Genomic DNA, 20,061 nt, shown 5'->3' with positions numbered 1-20,061 from the left:
CGAAGAACTGAACAAGCAGCTGAAAAAGGTTCAAAATGAGTTAGATGAGTTGGATATTGAAGGAAAGTCGGTTTGTCAGGTTAAGAAGAACAAGGAGTTCGGTGGATCTTGTTCTAGGATGGTAAATAAAAGATTTGTAATTCTTCGCTAATATATTTCGTAAAAATAACTCAATTTAAACAATCTAACGTACTTATATACTCAAGTTTATTTAACCTCGTAACACTTCGACACTCTTAATTTTTGAACAAGTTAGAGAAGAGTACAACATTTTTGCAATTGTAGTTGAAGTTGTTTAACAGTTTAATTTTTGGAGGGTAACTAATTAGTTATGTACATTTATAGGTAATATTTCAAATTCAATGTCATTGAATCAGTTTTACTTAAAATTTAGTGTTATAAAATCCTTATACATACTCTCATTAAAGTTATAAACTTATTTTAAAGTTTTGCTTACTTCAACACTAATCCGTTTCCTAAGTTCTCTATACACCTCATTTAATAAAATATCGTTTAAAAAATTTAATAACTTTTAAACTATACTGTACATCATTGTTAAAAAACTATAATTTTTCGGTTTGTTTACACAAACAACTAATGAGTTTTTTTTTATTGCTGACCTCCTATATATACCATTTGTTGAAAAACCATAAATGTTTAAAAACATTAATTTTTTTCGTCAGTGTGATGAAGACGAAAAAGATACAGTTCTCCGTGATCTTCTGATGAGGCAAATAGAGTTGGAGGAAATGAAAGATAATCTGCGAAAAAGTTTTGATAAGTTAGCATTTTGAATAGTAAAGAAAATAAATAGGAAATTAGAAAGGCTCTGGTTGAATTAAATAGATGTAACCTATAAATAGTAGATTTTCTATGAATAGTATGTATGTAAAAACTCATTATAACTACCTGATAAGTAATTAGATGTTTAAAAGTTTTCAATAAACTGGTAGAAATTGATAAAATATATATAATATAAAAAAAATTCTTGTTTGAAAATAACTAGTTTAACTAAAACACTTTTCAGTTATGTAAAACGCATATTTAGTGATCATAACTAAATAAAAAATCAAGATAGTTAAAATGTATGAGTAAAGGTATAACAATATATTTAGACTCTGTTACAATCATCGCTTGAGACTTTTTATTTTGGACAATGAGCTCAAGGCTTCTCCACTGACTAAAGAAAACTACAATGTGTAAGTACAACTTTTAACATTTATTTTAGTTTGTGAGATAAAACTGCTCGTAAAGTATCCACTTGTAGGCAATGAACTAAATGTAAGGATATTAACATAACATTTTTTAGACATGGAAATTAGTTTTTAAGTACAGGCAAGTTTTCTGCTATGTGTTATCAACACTAAAAATAGTTTTTGGCAACTATAGCTTCAGTTTAAACTTTTAGGCTTATTTAAGCCAAACTTGAACAATTCTGAACAATTAAAAATACAAATTTAATATTTTTTACAACCATAGATGCCAATTTCAAAGGCTTTCTCTATATTATTATAGAATTTTCTAGATTAAAAGTATTTCTAGAAACTACTGTAATCAAAACGTACACATTTTACTAATTTCATAACTAATGTATATTTACTAATTTCAGTCTACTGAAAAAAGAAATGGACACATTTAAGAAATGCGAAGAAGAACGTTCCAGGAGAAAATCGGAACTAAACAATGAAATAAAAACGGTCGAAGGAAAAATGCTGAAAATTTGGCGGGAAGCATTGAAGCGTGAAAAGAAAGAGAAGTCTGTAGCTCCAAAAGGATTGGTTTGCGATGAAGAACTGGTTGGTGAAGTTGAAGCAAACAAGGAGTTTGGTGAAAACAGCTCCAAGATGGTTCGTTTGAGTAAAAAAAAATATTAATTTTTAAAATTCTCAAAGTTTTAATTTAATATTTATTTAGTTTAATATTTTAGCAATCAAAATTTTATTTAAATTTCTACACCAATGCAACTAAGTATATTTTTTAACCTATTTAACATGCCTTAGATGTTTTAAAATAAAAATGATTGTATTTAAGTTTGATTTTTGCAAATTATTTTACGCAAAGTGGTGATCAAAAAATAAACTGCTGCATAAGAACATAATAAAATTAAAATTCTTTATAACTCTAAATAGTGTTTTTACATAAATCGGAATCAATGTAACGTTCATAAAACTCAATATTTGTATATTTACAATTGAAATAATGCAAAACTTTGAATTTTACTTTAGTACATAATGGAAAACTTCTTGAACTTAAATAAAGTACTAAGATGGTTAGTTACTTCAAATGGGGTTGATTTTTTTTTTAATTAAACTGTTAACATGTTTTATACTATGGAATTGATGTATTGCTTGCTTAAAAATATTTTTAGTGTATGCAGGTATTTCACACTTTTATAGTTTTTTTTTTTAATTTTAGTCATCGTCTGAAAAAGAAGAAAAGCTACTACAATTAGTAGCTTTAAAAAGTCAACACCTTCAATTAAAAAAATCCATGGAGAAAGACTTTGCGAAGTAAGCCTTTTTTTGCTGTAGTTTACAATAACTAAACCAAGTCTTTACTTATTTAAAAAATTAAGAATATGAAAATATCATAAAAAGTAAAACAAGAAACTTTTTTTTACTTATACTCATTTAAATTATCATTGTTTGTTTTAATTGAATTATTATTTTCAGATCCCAAAACGATCATCAGCAGAAATTGGAAGTTTTAATTGGGGCAGATTGGAAGTTAGTTAAATTTTATGTTTACTTATAATAAAAGTTTTACATTATAAATAGTTTTGATATAAGTTTTTAGCTTGGTTAAGATAGTAATTTAAAATACTACTAAAAAGCCTATATACGAACACCTTAAACTATCGAAATTTTACTATCAAATTTTTAACAAACAAATGACTAAAAGTTTATCATCAACAAAATTTAAGTAATTTTCAATAGACGGTTACCATTGTACATATACTTTTCCTTTGAAATATTGGTTTAAGTACAACTTGTCACAAATGCTTTAACAGTTTTAAAAAGTTTTAAGAAAAATGAGGTTTTTAGTTTTGAAATATTTAATGGTTTCTATAACAATTTTTTAGTATGTAGATATATTAAACAAATTCTAATTGATACACTTAAAATATAAATCTTCACACAGTGGTTTTTTGCTTAGATAATTTTATTAAATATGATTTTGTACTATTTCAGTTCATACTACAACGAAGTGAAAAAGTTGGAGGAATTAAAACGTGAATGCTCCAAAAGCTTGAGGAGAGTTGAAGACAAAATTAAAGTTTTTGATCAGCATATCGAAAATCTTAAACAATAATTAGAATTTTAGTAGAATAGGAAACTGTTTTGGTAAATTGAATAAACCTGCCAAATATTACTCGTTGTCTTCTATAAAACAAATACTATTATTGTTTTATATTTACTTTTATAAATGATTAAGATGTACTTATGTGTCATTACTTTTTTGTTATGATAAGCAGATCAAAGTCCAAACGTTAAATCCAAAAAGTTTTGCTCGATTTTTCTCTGATTATTTTTCCAAACAAATATGCACCTTTTATTTTAAGTTAAGCAGAAGTTATATTAAAAAAAGTTTTACTTCTGACATATTATAAGTAGCTAAAGAAATGTTTATCATTAAAAAAACCAAAAGTCTAATAGCTTATGATATGACCGACTTATTGATTTAATAGAAAATGAACCAGTTTCAACTAACCAAACTAGAATATAAACTTTTACAAAAGTTTAGGCGAAAATTCGGATATTCTAGTCATTTTTGTGCTACTGTACTTTTAGCTTAAAATTCGAAGAACACTTTTTTTTAAATTAAAGCTAAAGCAGTTTTCAACTTTTTTTTATAGTATTGTTTATTGAATGAAAAAAAAAGCGCTCAAATATTTAGTCCTAGGATCTATTGTACGAAAAAATATTTCGGTTATCGAGAGTCATATACCAGGATACAGTTTAAAGTCATGTTAAGGACAATTATAGCTAAGTAAACTTTTAAAGACCGGGGTTGGGCAGCTTCTATAAACAATTACTGGCGGGCTGAACTGACTAAAAGAAAAGTCTTTACAGGACACTATCATTTAAAACAGTAGTAGTAAATAATAATACTATATGATTTCGAAGAACAAATACAGCAAACTATGCAATAAAAAAGCGATAGTAATTACTATTAATCGTATTAAGACAATGGTCGAAAGTTTCTGCTACACAATTTTTCTTTTTACTTATCTAAAAATATATGATTTCAGCTGAAAAGTACTTCGCGAGTCGCAGCTTTGTATTTCGAAGACACAAGTTTGCCCACCCCGTTTTAAACTAGATATTCATTTTTTTTAAATAAGTTTTAAATATGTATCACAGCTAAAACTAAATTTCCACTGAACTTAGATTCAACAACTTATTTTTTTTTAATTACTAATACTAAATTTATGTTTGTGTAATACACGTATCGAAACACCTAGATACTAGACCTTTGAAAATTGCTACAAGTACTTGGCTAATGATCAATAATGTTTCAACAACTTAATTTTTTTCTTACTGGTTTAAAAGTTTCAACAGAAAAAAAGCGTGGTTCGCAATAAATTTGAAAAGTAGTAAAAAGAAAAACAACCTGCTATAATGCAAAATAAAAATGCTTATGACAATTAAACAATTTCTTCATAAGTTTTACAAGAACTTAAAGTAAACTAGACAAACATATATAAAACAAGACTAATTGAAAGTATAACATTTACACGGTTTTTTAAAATAAACATCATTTTTCTTGTTATTACTATTTTAACTGATTTCCTCGCGTATATATACAAACACTTAATACTTTATTTTAATTACTGTGGTTTTTATTCAAGTATCATTACAATTGTAAATAAATATTTTTAATAGAAGTGCTTAATATTATTAGCTTACTTTGGATATTATTTATAGTTAAATGTTTATTATTTTTGCCATACAGTTATATGATAATGAACAAATTTTCAAAAGATTTTATTTTCTATTGAAAATATTTTGATTATTAAGATAGTTTTGTAGTAAATGATTACTAAGCTAATCAAAAAGTTGTTGGGTTTGTAAAACTAATCAAAAAAATATCTTTATTTATTTTATTATAATAATTTTGCTAGTTGCTTTAAAGTACTTATCAACGTACAGTAAATTATAGTTTATAAAATTAACAAATCAAAACTTAAAAGTTATACATTTTGATTAAAATCAAATAACTTTTAAACACATTTAAGATTTTTTTATATTAGCATAAGTTTAAAGTTTAAAAAGTATAAGAAACTATAAAAATTTCAAAATACTTTAAACAATAATTTATAAAATCGAATATAAAGTAAATTAAGTTCATGATATCAACAACATATGCTCATTAAGTGCTTTTAAGTTTACAATCAATTAATTAAACAATAAAAGTATATCTGAACTTTTAACATGTTTTTTCTTCAAAATTTTTGGAAAATTATCGCTTTTCTTAAAAGTATTAAACCTATAAAAACAGTAAATAAATTAAGTATTGTTGTAACATAATCAGTTTAAAGTTGTGAAACAGAACAAGTTAAATTTATTAAATTGTCGATACAGATTTTTTGACTAAGTTTGCAGTTTTGATTTTCTGCGTTTCCATATTTTATTCTTAAATTGAAAGGTAAATATTTTTGATATTATTCTGTCTAAAGATAGTAGACTATTAATAGTATAAAAGAATTACTAATGCATTAATAATACTGATAATTACAAGTTTAAACGTAGGGTATGTTATATATGCGGCAAATAAATTCCTTCAAGCAGATTTGTACTGAAGCGTATAAACAGTTACTGAAGCGTTAACAAAACCAATCGAAACGTTTACAACACAACAGTATTACCAACTGATCAGCCGACTGTAAATATTATGTTTTGTTAATTTAATTTTTTTTTTGTATAAGTTTGCTACGTTAAAATACTACTTTTACTGTTAGTACTAAAATAAATAAGTTTAAGTTTTTAATAAACGATAGTTTTAAAGTTTTATTTATAGTTTTTTTTTTACTTGCCTTCGTTTTAAACCATGTTTAGTATTTCAGATAAAAATTTTTAACATGTATCAGGTGATTTTTTATACTGATAACTAAGAATATCAAATTAATTCTTATTTTGAATGTTACAGATTTTTAAATAGTAGTTGAGCTCGTCAAAAAAGTCGGATTTTAGCTAAAGTATTTTACCGTTTAAATGTTTTAAAGCAAGTTCTAGAACTAGTTTAATCAAACTGTTAAAGTTACTTAATCGATGTTTTCTGTACTAAAAATATTTGTTTTTAAATTTTTTACTTATAATTATGTTTAGGATTTTCAAATGGTTACTCGAAAAGTTTTTTGTTGTTTGCTTGGCTCATTTGATGTTTTCGTCTAAAACTTTTGTGTACGTAAAGATTCTGTTTAGTTAAAATTTTCTGACCTGAAGTTTAGTTGCTATTTTTTTTTCTTTTTAAGACATTAACCATCACAAATGACAAAATTAATGAATCTAAATGTTGCCTACCTATTCTAGGTTTTGTAGTTTGTATAAAATGAACTTGTTAAATTATTTATTATGTCTGTCCTCCCTAATCACATTTTGCACGTGCCTGACCAAGTTCAAAGTGGAAGTTTTAGATAAGGGAAATTCCCCCTGTGAGAGAAAGAGCAAGTACGGCGACCAGGTCTTTGTGCATTTCGTCGGAACAAAACTCACTACGGGGGAGGAATTCGACAGAAGGTCTGTAACGTCATAATATGTTTACGTCATATATATTATTGTTACGTCACGACTGTATTCGATTACATCCATTCGGTGAAGTTACTCTTTAATCTAAAAGACCTTGGTTCTAATAGTTTTATAGTTTCAGCTTTTGTTTACCACAAGTTTTGTTGTTTTTAAATTTATTTATTTTTTGCTCAGACAAACTCATAAGTGTTTATTGTTTTACAAAAATTCGTTTTAGTATCAATTTAAGTTGTCATAATGGCAGTGACGGCAACTTTTTAATTTACCTAAACGACTGACATAATGCAAATCGTTTTTTTTTTTACTAATCTACATAGTAAATTAGTTGTCCGTCATGTATGTTTTTAAAACATTGCCAAATGCTTGAAAGATTTGGTAGTTTTACAGTTCTACAATTATAGGATCTAATTTTTTTTATAATTACTATCGACACGTCATAAAAAATTTTGATGAAAAGTTTAACTTAGTCAAAAAAAAATTTTTGTAACTGCTAAAAAGTATAAAAGTTTCTAGTATTAGAGATGCAAACTAAAAGTATCTTCTTTAGTTTAACTACCCACTTATTTTTTTATACATTTTATATTTTCTCAACCATTCAAACGAGCATAGTTTATACTTAATCGATTAACAACATAAATACTAAAAATTCTTAAAGTTTTTATAATTGTGCTTATTTTAAGAATATTAAAAGTGTAAACTATTCTTGAGAAAGGCGGTTATAAAGATAATATTAATAATAAAAGTTTTTATTTAATGCATTTAAATTTTGTTATGTTGAAATGTGTCATAGGTTTCACTTAAGTTTAAGTAAACATAAAAATAATAAACGATCAACTAAAAGTGTGCTGTAAGTACAAACATAAATCGATTAATATTTATACACAGCCACGCAGATAAGCCATACAGATTCCAGTTGGGAATAGGTGAAGTTATTGAAGGATTCGAGGAGGGGTTGTTGGATATGTGTCCCGGAGAAAAGAGGAAATTGACTGTTCCTCCCAATATGGCTTATGGGGATAGAGGAGGCAGTAAGTATTTGTTTATGATAAAAAGTGACTTATTTAATAACATTTAAAAAGTAAACCTGAAAAGTTTAGAACTTACCATGTGTCTAAATATCGCATACGGTGGTGCAAGAAGATTTAATTCTCTTTTCACAAAAGATATACCTTATTTTTTATAGATTTTTTTCTACATACATAATCTTTATAATAATTTTGGTTAATCGTCAAACGTTTTTCGTATATGCCATAGATGCAAAAATAAAAACGTACATGTTCATAAGCTATGACAACTAGTGTGTTGAATATAAACAGTAAAAGTTTTAACACTTACGATATCTATCAATTGTAACATTTTTTACTTGATATCAATAATTTCTGTAAATAATATTATTACACAACTTATAGTTTTGAAAAAAGTTTAAAACAATTTTTGAATACTTTTTTGTCGTAAAGTTGAAAAAAATTTCTGTTTGTCACAGATAGATTATGTTTATAAACTTTTTTATTTTAGGTATACGACAAAGGCCTTATACCTTATTCTAAATGTTTAGGTTTGCAAGAGATACCTATGTTTTATTTGTATACTATCAAAATCCACCCGCGTTCAAAATCCATCCGATTTTTTTTTATACTTTCTTTATTTATTAATTTTTTTAATAGATTTTTTGCTTTTTTTATATTATTTATTTATTTATTTTTCACTATCACAGTTACCCCTAAGCCTTACCCTCGATCGTTAAGCGGTTCTAGAATTTGACTGGGTGAATTTTGATCGGGAGGATTTTGAACGTGTCCCGTTTTATTTCTTTTAAAGATTACAACGTATGCCGTATAACTTAATTTCACAGGATTACCACAAACAGTACCATATATATTTTTTCAGGTTTACCACAAATGCCAGGAGGAACTCTGATATTTGAGGTTGAATTGGTTCATGCAGAAGAAGGACCGAGACATCCAAAAGTATTTAAAAATATGGACCTAGATGGAGATAAATTCCTATCCAAGTTTGAGGTAGTTTTTTATTATAATAAAGTTTAACATACAAAAGTATTTACTAGTATGGAACGAGGAGAGTTATAAATACCTATCAAAAATTGAGGTATTTATAATTAAAATTATCTACTTTTATACCGAAAAATATTCAATGATATGGAATTAGATAGTGGTAAATACCTATTTAAGTTCAAGGAAGTTTTGTTTAATATTTTTGAAGTTTTATAACCATAATTGTTCAATAATATTAATCTTGATGTTGTTTGTCCAAATTTGAAACAGTCTTCTAAAATACTTTCAAGTTTTATGTCAATATTCAACAATATCTTAATGAAAATAAGTTCCAAGTTTAGGGTACTAAACGTTCAGTTGTTGATGAGATTTTTTTTCGTTTGTTACGAAAAGAATTTAAACTATATAAAGCAAAAATTAAAAAAAAAAATAATCAAGATAGTTTTAAAAAAAGTTTTAATGAAAATAATTTAAGACTAACATGATAAAGTTTAGTTTTCAAACATAAATAGTTTATTAAATGAAATAAAACAGTTAAGTTAAAATGTAAAGTTTAAAATAAAACTGATTTTTTTTACACTTTATTTATTTTTATAACAAAAACTACACTTTTAAATAGATAATGGACGAAAATTGTTAATACAAAAAGTAAAAACTTAACACGTTTTATAAATTGTTTCAATAATTAGTTTTAGTATGTTATAATAAATCCTAAATTAGTAATTTAATTGAGCTTCTTAGTCTGCTAATTAATAAAGACTAAAAGTGATTTAATTTAGTGAATGTGTATAAAATGCTTTTATACCAAAGTTTGTAATACAAAAGATAACAACTTAATTTATACCTCTAATAATTAATACCTCTAACTAACGACACTTCAACTTTAAGCTGCTTCACTGGATCAAGACGGAGATCGAGCAAGCGGGAGCTGTTAAATTGTCACCGAGTGACGAACGACAATTCGTTGATGACGTCATGGCAGCTGAAGACAAAGACGATGACGGAAGAGTGTCGTTTGTTGAATTTTGCGGAAACAAACACGACGAGTTGTGACGTCAGTGAAACAAAATACACAATATGAACAGTTTACTTGTTTACATTGACCATTCATAACTGACATATGTAAAACAATTTTTATTGTTTTCTTCCATTTGTTCGCTGTATTTATTTATTTTTACTTCATGTCAAAGTTATAAAACCACTTAACTTTTTATTAAAGTCAAACTAGTTTTATTTTTTGATAGTCAAAATTTAATCAAAAACCACTTTTTAATTATTTTCATTTATATCTCTGTTTTTTTTTGTAGTTATACTCATAACATAAGACCACTTGATTTTTTATTAGTTTTTTTATGCTTTTATTTTTGTATATTTAATTTTATATTTTATTCTTATTAGTTTTTTTACAAAAAAAACGAAGCAGACACTAAACAACTCAAACCTACTAAAATAAAACGAAAAAGCAAACTTTTTTTAACTTTAAAGCAAAACCAATAAATTTTTTTGTATATTATGCAAAGCTGTGTGTTAGTTTTTAATTTTAACGTACATTAGATGCTCTTTATAAATGTAAATATCTGTTTTATGGTACATTGAAAAAAGGTATCTCTAAATATAGTTGTCAACATCACAGTCCAGACACTGAATACATAAGTTTAACGATAAAGTTTAAAATACAAAAGTTCAATGACAGAGTTGAAAAGATGAACTATTAATATTTAAGTTTAATTTTAACCACTAAAGCAATAAAGTATTATATACAACGTAGTTTGTTATTTTCCAAGCCAAAACTGTGCTTTACAACAATTTGATGTTTTTATTAACTATGTCTTAAACTATTTTTTTATTATTTATACAATTTTAACTTTTGTTGATTTTTAACTAACAATGATTTTATATAGCTATAATTATAAATATGTTTTATATGTAAAAATAGTGTTTATAGCTTTGGTAAAACAAAAAAAAATTGGAAAAAATTTAAAACATCAAGTTATATCAAACTTAAACTTGATCTTATTTTTATATAAAAATTGTAGCTATCATATTCTTTTTAAATGTTTTATGCTCTTTATGTTGTACAGCTCTGTTGTTTTTCAATTCAATTTCAAAATTAATCATAAGTTTTTGAAGCTGATGTTTTGTTAGTGCTGGCTTTAGTAAAAAATAAAGTATTTGTCATTACAACGTTGACATTCACCGTTTTTTTATTAACAGCCTTCGTTAGCGTGTTTTACAAATTCTAAAACTGCATTTTTCATTACGATTTTAATATAATTTGTTCAAGCGTATTTTGTTGTTATATGAAAGCGCATAATAATTTTTATCTTTATGTAAAAACTTTAAATATTGTATAAAGTTGTAAACAAGTTGTATTTACTAAAAATATATAACAGAATGCATTTCATTTTGTTTAAATTTATTTAAGTACTTTCAAATAGGACTCGTCAGAAATTGTTTCCTACTGTTTTATTAGTATACCAAATTTGTTTAGCATTAGAACTTATTTAATTTCAAACATTTGATTACTACGTCATTTTATATCTTAAAACTTTAACCTGCAGTATAATTTTATTTCAATTTGTATTCATTGCAATCCAGTAGGAAACAATTTCTGACGAGTCCTATTTGAAAGTACTTAAATAAATTTAAACAAAATGAAATGCATTCTGTTATATATTTTTATTAAGTTATGCACCGGAAAAAAGCTGTTCAAATTAATTTACTTCCCTTTGAAGTAGTGACGTAACTGAATTCAAAAAACTGTGCAATTTTCCAGGAGCGCATTAATTATAATGTTTTACTTGATTTTTAAATCTTAGCGACAGAACCTAAAAAGCAAGCATAATATTCTAAAATGTAGGATTCTTACAAAGTTTGTTAAAAATAGTTATAGATCATAACGTATTACTTTGACAAAAAATTGTCTTCTTTACCTAATGTTGTTAGAATTGTTTCGTAACAGAAAAGCATATAAGGATTATGATAAGTACATTCAATGTTGTTGTTTGTTTTATTTTTAAAATGTTTTTAAACCACTAAAGCTTAACCGTTTTTACGCAAAAAAAGTATTGAAGTATAAGTTTTTTTGAATAAAAACAAATAACTAAACTTAGTATATAATATTTATTTTTTTAATTATTATGCTAAAATACTGTTGTACCCTAGTTTAACATTAACTTAAATATTTTGGTTGTAAAAGTTCTTGACGGATTTTTTTACTTAAACGACATTTTAAGCGTAAACTATTATTTAAGATCATGAAATTTTAAAAACTTGAGTTGAGTTACCAAAATAAGTTTAACTAGTTTTTAATAAGTTTTTTAACTTTAATTTGTATCATATAAGACTTAAAACTACTAAGCTAAGTCACTAAGAAGCTTTATTTAACATTTTATCTTATTTTAGTTATAATAGATACTTTTCTTAAAGCATTTACTTTTTTATTTGTACAAAATGCTTAATAAAAAATTCAACCATGTTTACTTTTTATACTAAAGTTACAGGTACTTATAATATAAGTAAACAATATCAAAAAATGAAAAACTTAGTTATACCAAAAGTGAGTTAAATACTTAAAAATGTTCAATATCAGTTTGCTTAGCTTATATATGTACGTTCATACTGTCTATAATGTATATTTAAAATAAGTGTAGCTGTAAACTTACTAACTATCAAAATTATCAAAGCTAAATGTTAAGTATCATTCAAATACCAGTTTTTATGTTTGTGTAATCAAGCTCAAATGTATATTTTTATATAATCAAAACGTTAAGTTTAATATGTAAAAGTTGTGTTTGTATAGCACGAGTTAATTAATTTATTAATTAATTAAAGTAATTAAGTTGTATGTAGCTCGACGACATACTAATCATCTTATTGACAAAGTTTGAGCTGTGAAATATTATTGTGTCAATAAAATAAATTTAAATATTAGCTTATTGTAGAATTTTCTGAACAAAGCACAGCATACAATTTAACTTCCCATTTTAATTTTAAAACTTTAATCTTTAGTAAATTAAAGATTATGAAAATTCTATATTGTTTTGTACATAGGCTTGGGTCCGATTGTAATGTAACGGTAATTTGCCTCAAATTTGCTGAGTCAGCAAAAAAAAAAAAAATTTTTATACCCTTACCTTAACTTATCTTACCCAAACATATTAAAAATTTATCAAAAAATAAATATTTGTAACTAAAAAAAATAGCTATAGAAACACAAATTTTGATTTTGCTGACTCAGCAAATATTAGGGGAAAAACTGTTACATTAGAAAAAGACTTTATAGGCTTTATATTAAAGTGGCTGTCATGACTCATGAGTATTTAGAAAAAATAAATTAACTTTTTAAACATCATTGTTTAACTAATCTAATTGCACTAAAGTTTTTAAAAGATTTTGATTTGTTATTGCGATTGTTTTTTAAGTTTTTTGTATTAGTAGTTTTAAATATTTTAAAGCTATTTTAGTAGTTTACATACTCTCTATCACCAAACTATGTTGGCTAATAAGAATCTCATATTTGCAAATAGGCAACTGTTTCAAAGTAGCTGATGCAATTCTTTGACATATTCAAATCTGTAGTTCAAATTACCATAAACTTAGCAACAAGCATTTTTAATAAATTAGAGATCGTTCTAGAAAAAGAGAAAAAGAATAAACTAAAGGTTAGTTCTTATTTCATAGAAGTAGCAAATTTAGCAGTGTAATACTTTACAGACTATAAAATAAGTAAAATATTTTAAAATAGTATTGGACTCCTATTTTCTTGAAATTCTGTAAGTAATAAAGTTTTAAATATTTTTTTTATTATTTAAAGTAAAATAAATTTTTGTTTTATAATTTTGTTCTATTACTGACCAGTATTTAACATATTTAAAGTACAGGGTTGCCACAAAACCTTGGAAATCTGTAAAATATGGAATTTGACAATTTAGGCTAAAAAACCTAGAAAAACTTGGAATCTTAAACAATTTTAGATGCTAAGTAGTAAAATTTAGATTTACTATACAGAGTTTTTATTTTTGTCATCATCAAAAATATATTCAATAAAAAAACATATTTAAAGTATTTTTTCAATGTTGTTATACTATTTTGCACAATTTTTAATCTTAAACTAATCGAGTACTTTTAAAAACCAAAATAATAATAAACTCTGAATAAATTCAGAAAACCTAGAAGAAATTTCTAAAAAACATTTGGCATTCCTGTTCTAGGGTTGCCACTTTACCTGGAAACCTAGAAAAACCTAGAATTTGAGATATTTTGAAAAAAACCTGGAACTTTGATGAAAAAAACATGAAAAAACCTGAAATTTTAATAATTTTAATATTTTCAGTAGTAAAACTTTGATTTGACACAAAAAATCAATCATTTAAATAATTTTTTTTTGTCATCATCAAAAATTATTTTATTAAAAAACTCATTTAAAGCAACTTTACAGTATCTTTTCATTGTTTTTATATTAAACTAACTTAGTTTGTTATATAGAAATTAGCTTAAAACTAAAAATAGACCCAAAAGTGTGTACTTTTGAAAACATAGGATTTTTTTATTAAATGAGTGGCAACCTTGTTCATAATTCAAACAAGTAACTAAATTAGTAATATTTATCAGACTACAAAATGGTAAAATATTTTAAAATGGTACTGGCGACCCACTTTCCTAGTTTTTTGTAAGAAATAAAAAATTGAATGATATTTAAAGGATTATTAAAAAAAATCTTGTTTTACACTTTTTTTTCCTAGTGCTGACTAATGTCTATTATTTATAAAGTAGAATGTGACAAATCTTAAAGACTATTAAATTACAAAAAATTAGATTAAATTTTTGAAATCTTTAAGGATTTAAATGTTATTTTATCATATTATGTTGGTTAAAAAGGTTACTGCTGGTATAAACTTTGTAGTATAGTAATAGTAAACTTTAAATCTGTAACAAAAAAGTATTTATGCTTTACTAGCATATTGCTATTAAATCAAAACAGGTATGAATTATAGCTTAAGTTATTTGTTCAATTAATCTATAAAATTCTGTGCACAGTGTATTATTTGTAGAAAGTCCTGTGCAAACCAGATTATTAAGTATGAAAAATAAGTAATAAAAGAGGGTTTCCACTTACTCAGGCTACTCAGTGCAATTAAGGAATAGTTTTTATTTTTAATAAATTAATTTACAAATAGTTTTAATAAAAAAAAATTTAAACACCCTGATAAAGTATACTTCTGTAAAATTTGTCTGGAAACCCTACATTAGAAATAAATGTTTTCTAATAACTTTTATTACTTAACAATCTGGTGTGCACTGAATTTTCCACAAATTTTATACTGAGCACAGATTTTTAAGAGTAAGTGAGCCAATAGTTTGTTATGAAAACTATATTACAAGCTGCATATAGAAATGTTGTAAAAACTCAAGTCTACTAAAGCTAGTTTGAATAAACTTTTAATAAATCTCAGACTAGTATCAATAATCCTTTATTTTTTTATTAGTTATCAGGGTTGCTACACAATAATAATACTCAGGACACTCAGGTAAATCCGTATATTTTCAAGTTTTAGATATATCAGTATGACTTAGTATGACTCAGGATAGTTTTTTTCTTAAAAAGTCAGGCTATTTTCAGATTATTGTTAGATCTCATGGCAGTTTTTGTTATATATTTTTTAATAAGATTTCATTAATTTAATTTCAACACTTTTAAATTTTGTTACCAATTTTATTTTAAAAACTTGTAATACAATTTTTTACTAATTTGAAAAAAAAAGACAGTATGACTCAGAGTTTTTTTAACTGAAAGAGTGTCAAACCTGAGTTTTACTTTTTAATTGTTCTAATTTTTGAATTTATTACTACCAAAGCTAGATTGTTAGTTTTTTTTTTTTAATTTTCATCTTAATGTTATATTTGTATTATAAATCGAGCTAACCAAGCTATCTTTTGCCTCAGAGAGTTATCTAAACTTTACCAAATTAGATAAAATAAATGCCCTAACAAAGCATATTAATAACAGTGAGAAAAAACAAATATGTCTCAAACAGGCCAGAGTCTTTTAGCAGAATAAATAGTTTTTTAATTCCCCAGGACTTGTTTTATGAGACCTGATTTCATTTTTTAAACCTAAGGTAGATGAAAACAAATTAATATATAACTCACGCAACATTCGGGTTATGTTATGAAAATCAACAGTATGTTCTAATATACTGAAATATTCTAAATTAAAAATTATTAATCTAATAAAGTTATAATTTCTACAATGGTAATGAAGTTTTTAATTGGTTTTTAAAAAAATAAGGTGTGTTGATTAATTTTAATGAATTGAAGTGTGTTGAAAAATATTTATATAAATATAAGTTGATTAATTGAATAAATAAAAAATTTTCAACACAGAGCCCACCTTAACGGCTTTTTTAATAAAAAAATTATTTCAAGATCAAAAACTGACTGCAAGTTTTTGCATCTTGAAATAAACTTTTTATATAAATATACTTTATAACAGCGTTGCCACAAACTTAAACCTCTTTAGGTTATTAATGTTAGTTTAATATTTTGTAAAACTAAGATTGATTCAGGTTTTTTAGCGATTCTTTTAAACACGTAGGCTTGATTGAATGTTTTCCCAAAAAATAGGCTAGTTTTATGATTGAGCTCAGTTTTTTAAAACTTTTTCTCCTTTAATGATGTTGTTGCCTATTTTGTAGATTTTTGTTATTTAAATTCTAAAAGTTTTTTTTCAAACACTCTTGCTACTTAGGATAACTAAAGCTAGTTCAGACTAACTCATACAAACTTTAGGAAGTTTGAATTATGTTGAAAAGATAATTCTATTTGTAAAACTCTGGCTAGTTAGGGTACTTCGGCTAAATCTAAGGATAGTCTTTTAGTTAGCTTTTTTTTCCTAAAAACTTCGTTTTTATATTGTCTCTTTATTATTTTTTAGCATTTTAGAGAACCTTGAAGGGATACCACACACTCTAAATACTCAGAACAGTTTGAGTTTTTTTCAACTCAGGACTATTTATGTCAGTTAGTTGTTTTTTATAAAAATTTCAGGCCAGTTTTAAGTTTTGTAAAAATCTCAGGCCAAATTTTTCCTATATTTGTATGAACAGGGTTGCCACTCGGTCAGAAAAAGTCAGGAAATCAGGAAAAGTCAGGAAAAATTTTTAAAAATGACAAAAGTCAGGAAAAGTCAGGTAAAAATGGGGGGTTTTGAAAAAAAGTCAGGAAAAGTCAGGAAATTTAATAAAATTTTAAAAAAATTCAGATTTTGTCAGTTTAAATTTACAAAATTCCTTGTTTTCCAAAGCCTTCAAATGGTAAAATTGATTAAAAGTCCGTTAAAGTTAGAAAAAAAGACCTAAATTTGCAAAAATATTTAATTTTATTTCCAATGCCTTTACCTGGTGTAAATTAGTAAAATATCCCTTATAAAAATGCAAAATTTTTCCATTAACATATTGAACAAGTACCCTACTTGAACAAGCAGATTTTGTAAGCTTTTTAGTATTGATGTTCTGTAGCAAGGACACTTCCATAGTGAAACTGTGATATATACACAAAAATTGTAAAAGTTCCTTATATGTCATTTGTTTATTTAGATACATTTATGCTAGGAAATGCTATAAAATTGTGTCTTTTTTCAGACAAGCTGTGTTTATAAGGTGATAATACAAGTATTTTACTGATAGAGCTGTTTATTACAAACATGAATCATACATAGATGGTTTAAGTGATGTACTGGAAGTTTGATAGAATTCAGCAAAAAACTTTTTTTAACCTGTATTAAAATTAGATTGAAAGCGTTAGATAGTTTCAAGTGTTAGATTATGTATTTTAGAATAAGTTTAATTTAAGAGTATGATTTAGAAAAGTCAGGAAAATTTTGGTAAAAGTCAGGAAAAAGTCAGGAAAAAACAGAAAATTTTTCTCAGCTGGATCAGTGGCAACCATGTATGAAATTTGGATAATTTCAGGGTTGCCTCACACTCAAGATAACTCAAGATGTTTTGAATTGTTAAAAACCTCAGCATGACTTGAAACAGCATAACTCTAAATATTTGTAATGGTTTGTAAAATCAGGCTGTCTTTAAGATATTTTAAATTTTTAAATTATCTCAGGACAGATTTTTAATTAAATTTAGTTTTAATATTTTGTTATTGTATAACTAGTTTTAAAAAGAAAATAAACTTTATTAATTTTTAAAAGTTTAGAAAATATTTAAAAGAGTTGAAAAAACTAAGGGTGACTCATGACAGCTGTTTTTTTTTTTACTTAAAAAGTGGCAACCCTTTATTTCAATTTTATGTTATGTTATAACCAACTTTGTTGCAGAAATTGATTTTTATTGGTTTAAAAGTTTAAAAAAATTTCCAGGATTAGAAAAATTAGGATAACTGTGAGTCAGTTTAAGGTCACTCAAAATAGTTTTTGGTCATCAATGATAGTTTTTATTTTGACTTATAGTGTGGCAAACCTGATTTAGGCATTATGATTAACAATAGTTTTTTTTAGTTTTGGACTCATTTTTTTTTCTTATAAATTAAGTCATACTTAAGCTTGCTTTTTGTAGCTCAGGTAAATATTTATTTTTATTCTCAGGCTGGTATTTTTTGCTTTTAAAAGTGGCAAAACTGTCACATTAAATTTGTTTAGCTTATGACTATTAATTTTTAATAATTCTATAAAAAAAACTCAGCAAATTCTCATCATACTTAAAGATTTATTAAAAAGTTTTATTGAAATCAATACTCACTGTTATCTTTTATTTGTATATTAAAAGATTTTTAAACATCCCTGCTTATCTAATTTTTTCTGCTGAAAAGTCTGGAGGTAATAGCAAACATGTCTGTTGTATATACATAGGAAAGATAATTTGAAAAAAAAATTTTTTAAAGCTTTCGACATCAAATAATGTGTTTTATAGTATTTTGTTTAACTTTTGTTTACATATAAAACAAGTTTGAAATAGTTTATTAGTTATTTTCAATACTTTGTGCACCAAATTTTGAAACACTTAACATTGATAAGTATTCTATTAACTTATTAGTATTCAAAATGTTAGTTATGAATATGTTCACTTTTTAAATTAAGTTTGAAAAAAAATAGTTTATATAAGAAACTATAATCATCAAAAAACCACCTTGTTAGTGTTAAAAAGTTTTTTAATAAAAAAACTCAAATTTCTTGCTGAAACGTATATACATATACTGGAAACCTGGAAAAACCTGGAATACAACAATTTAGGCAAAAATAACTTGGAAAAAACCTGAATTTAAGAAATTTTGAAAAATTTTTGGAGTTTTTGATAATTTTAACATTTTCAATAGTAAAATTTCGAATTGACACAAAAAAATCTATCAAATAAATAATTTTTTTTGTCATCATAAATATTTTTTATTAAAAAACACATTTAAAGAAACTTTACAGTATCTTTTTAATGTTTTTATACTATTTAACACAGTTTCTTGTATAAAAATTAGCTTAAAACTAAAAATAGTGAAAGTAAAAGTGAAAAATAGTGAAAAACCTTAAAAGTGTGTAATTTATAAAACCTAGAAGAAATTTGGTAAACTTGAAAAAACGAATGGTTACCCTGTACATAAGAAAAGTTTTAGGATTAAAAGTACTTAATTTTAAAGTTTTTGAGTCTATTTATTACAAAGATCAGGGTTGCAAAAAAACTAACCTGAAATAACCTGGAATTTGACAATTTAGGCTGAAAAACCTGGAAAAACCAGGAATTTTAAACAATTTTAACATGCTAAGAAGTTAAATTTGATTTGACACAAAAAATTTATCATATAGGTAAAAATATTTTGTCATCATCAATTTTTTTTAACACATTTAAAGTAACTTTATAGTATCTTTTCAATGGTTTTATACAGGTAAACACAGTTCTCACCTTAAACTTAACTTTAAACTAAAAAAAGACCCAAAAAAGTGTACTTTTAAAAACCTGAAAGGAATTTTTGAAAACCTAGAGAAAATTTTCCAAAAAAATTCCGCAACCTAATTTAGCTATTTATTTACTGTTTTATTTAAACTGATGTTACTTGTACTGTATGATTAGTTATACTAAATGAAAATTCTGCAAACTTTAAAGTCCATATTTTCTTTTTGATAAAGACATTACAACTGTTCACGTTCTACCAACCAACCATTACTATAAATTTATTTAAACTTTTTTTCATTATTTGAGTTTTTAATAAATTAAAAGTTAAAAAAAAGTTAAATACAGGGTTTCCAAAAAATCTGGAGTCCTGGAAAAACTTGGAGTTTACCAATCTAGGCTAAAAACCTG

General features: G+C 25.0%; 1 protein-coding gene across 1 annotated transcript; it reads left to right on the top strand.

Annotated features, from left to right (window-relative positions):
- The first annotated feature begins 6,537 nt into the window (after positions 1-6,537).
- LOC145834462 (peptidyl-prolyl cis-trans isomerase FKBP2-like) lies at positions 6,538-10,609 on the top strand. The gene is made up of 4 exons (XM_082941897.1): positions 6,538-6,740; positions 7,635-7,777; positions 8,637-8,767; positions 9,650-10,609. The coding sequence occupies exons 1-4, from the start codon at positions 6,553-6,555 to the stop codon at positions 9,812-9,814; spliced, it is 627 nt and encodes a 208-aa protein (XP_082798023.1). The 5' UTR covers positions 6,538-6,552; the 3' UTR covers positions 9,815-10,609.
- The last annotated feature ends 9,452 nt before the right edge of the window (positions 10,610-20,061 follow it).

The sequence above is a fragment of the Thalia democratica genome, chromosome 4 (assembly GCF_965202585.1).
Source record: "Thalia democratica chromosome 4, ktThaDemo2.hap1.1, whole genome shotgun sequence".
NCBI classification, from domain to species: domain Eukaryota; kingdom Metazoa; phylum Chordata; class Thaliacea; order Salpida; family Salpidae; genus Thalia; species Thalia democratica.
Note: the sequence above shows the minus strand (reverse complement) of the source record. Positions and strands in the feature narration are given on the sequence as shown.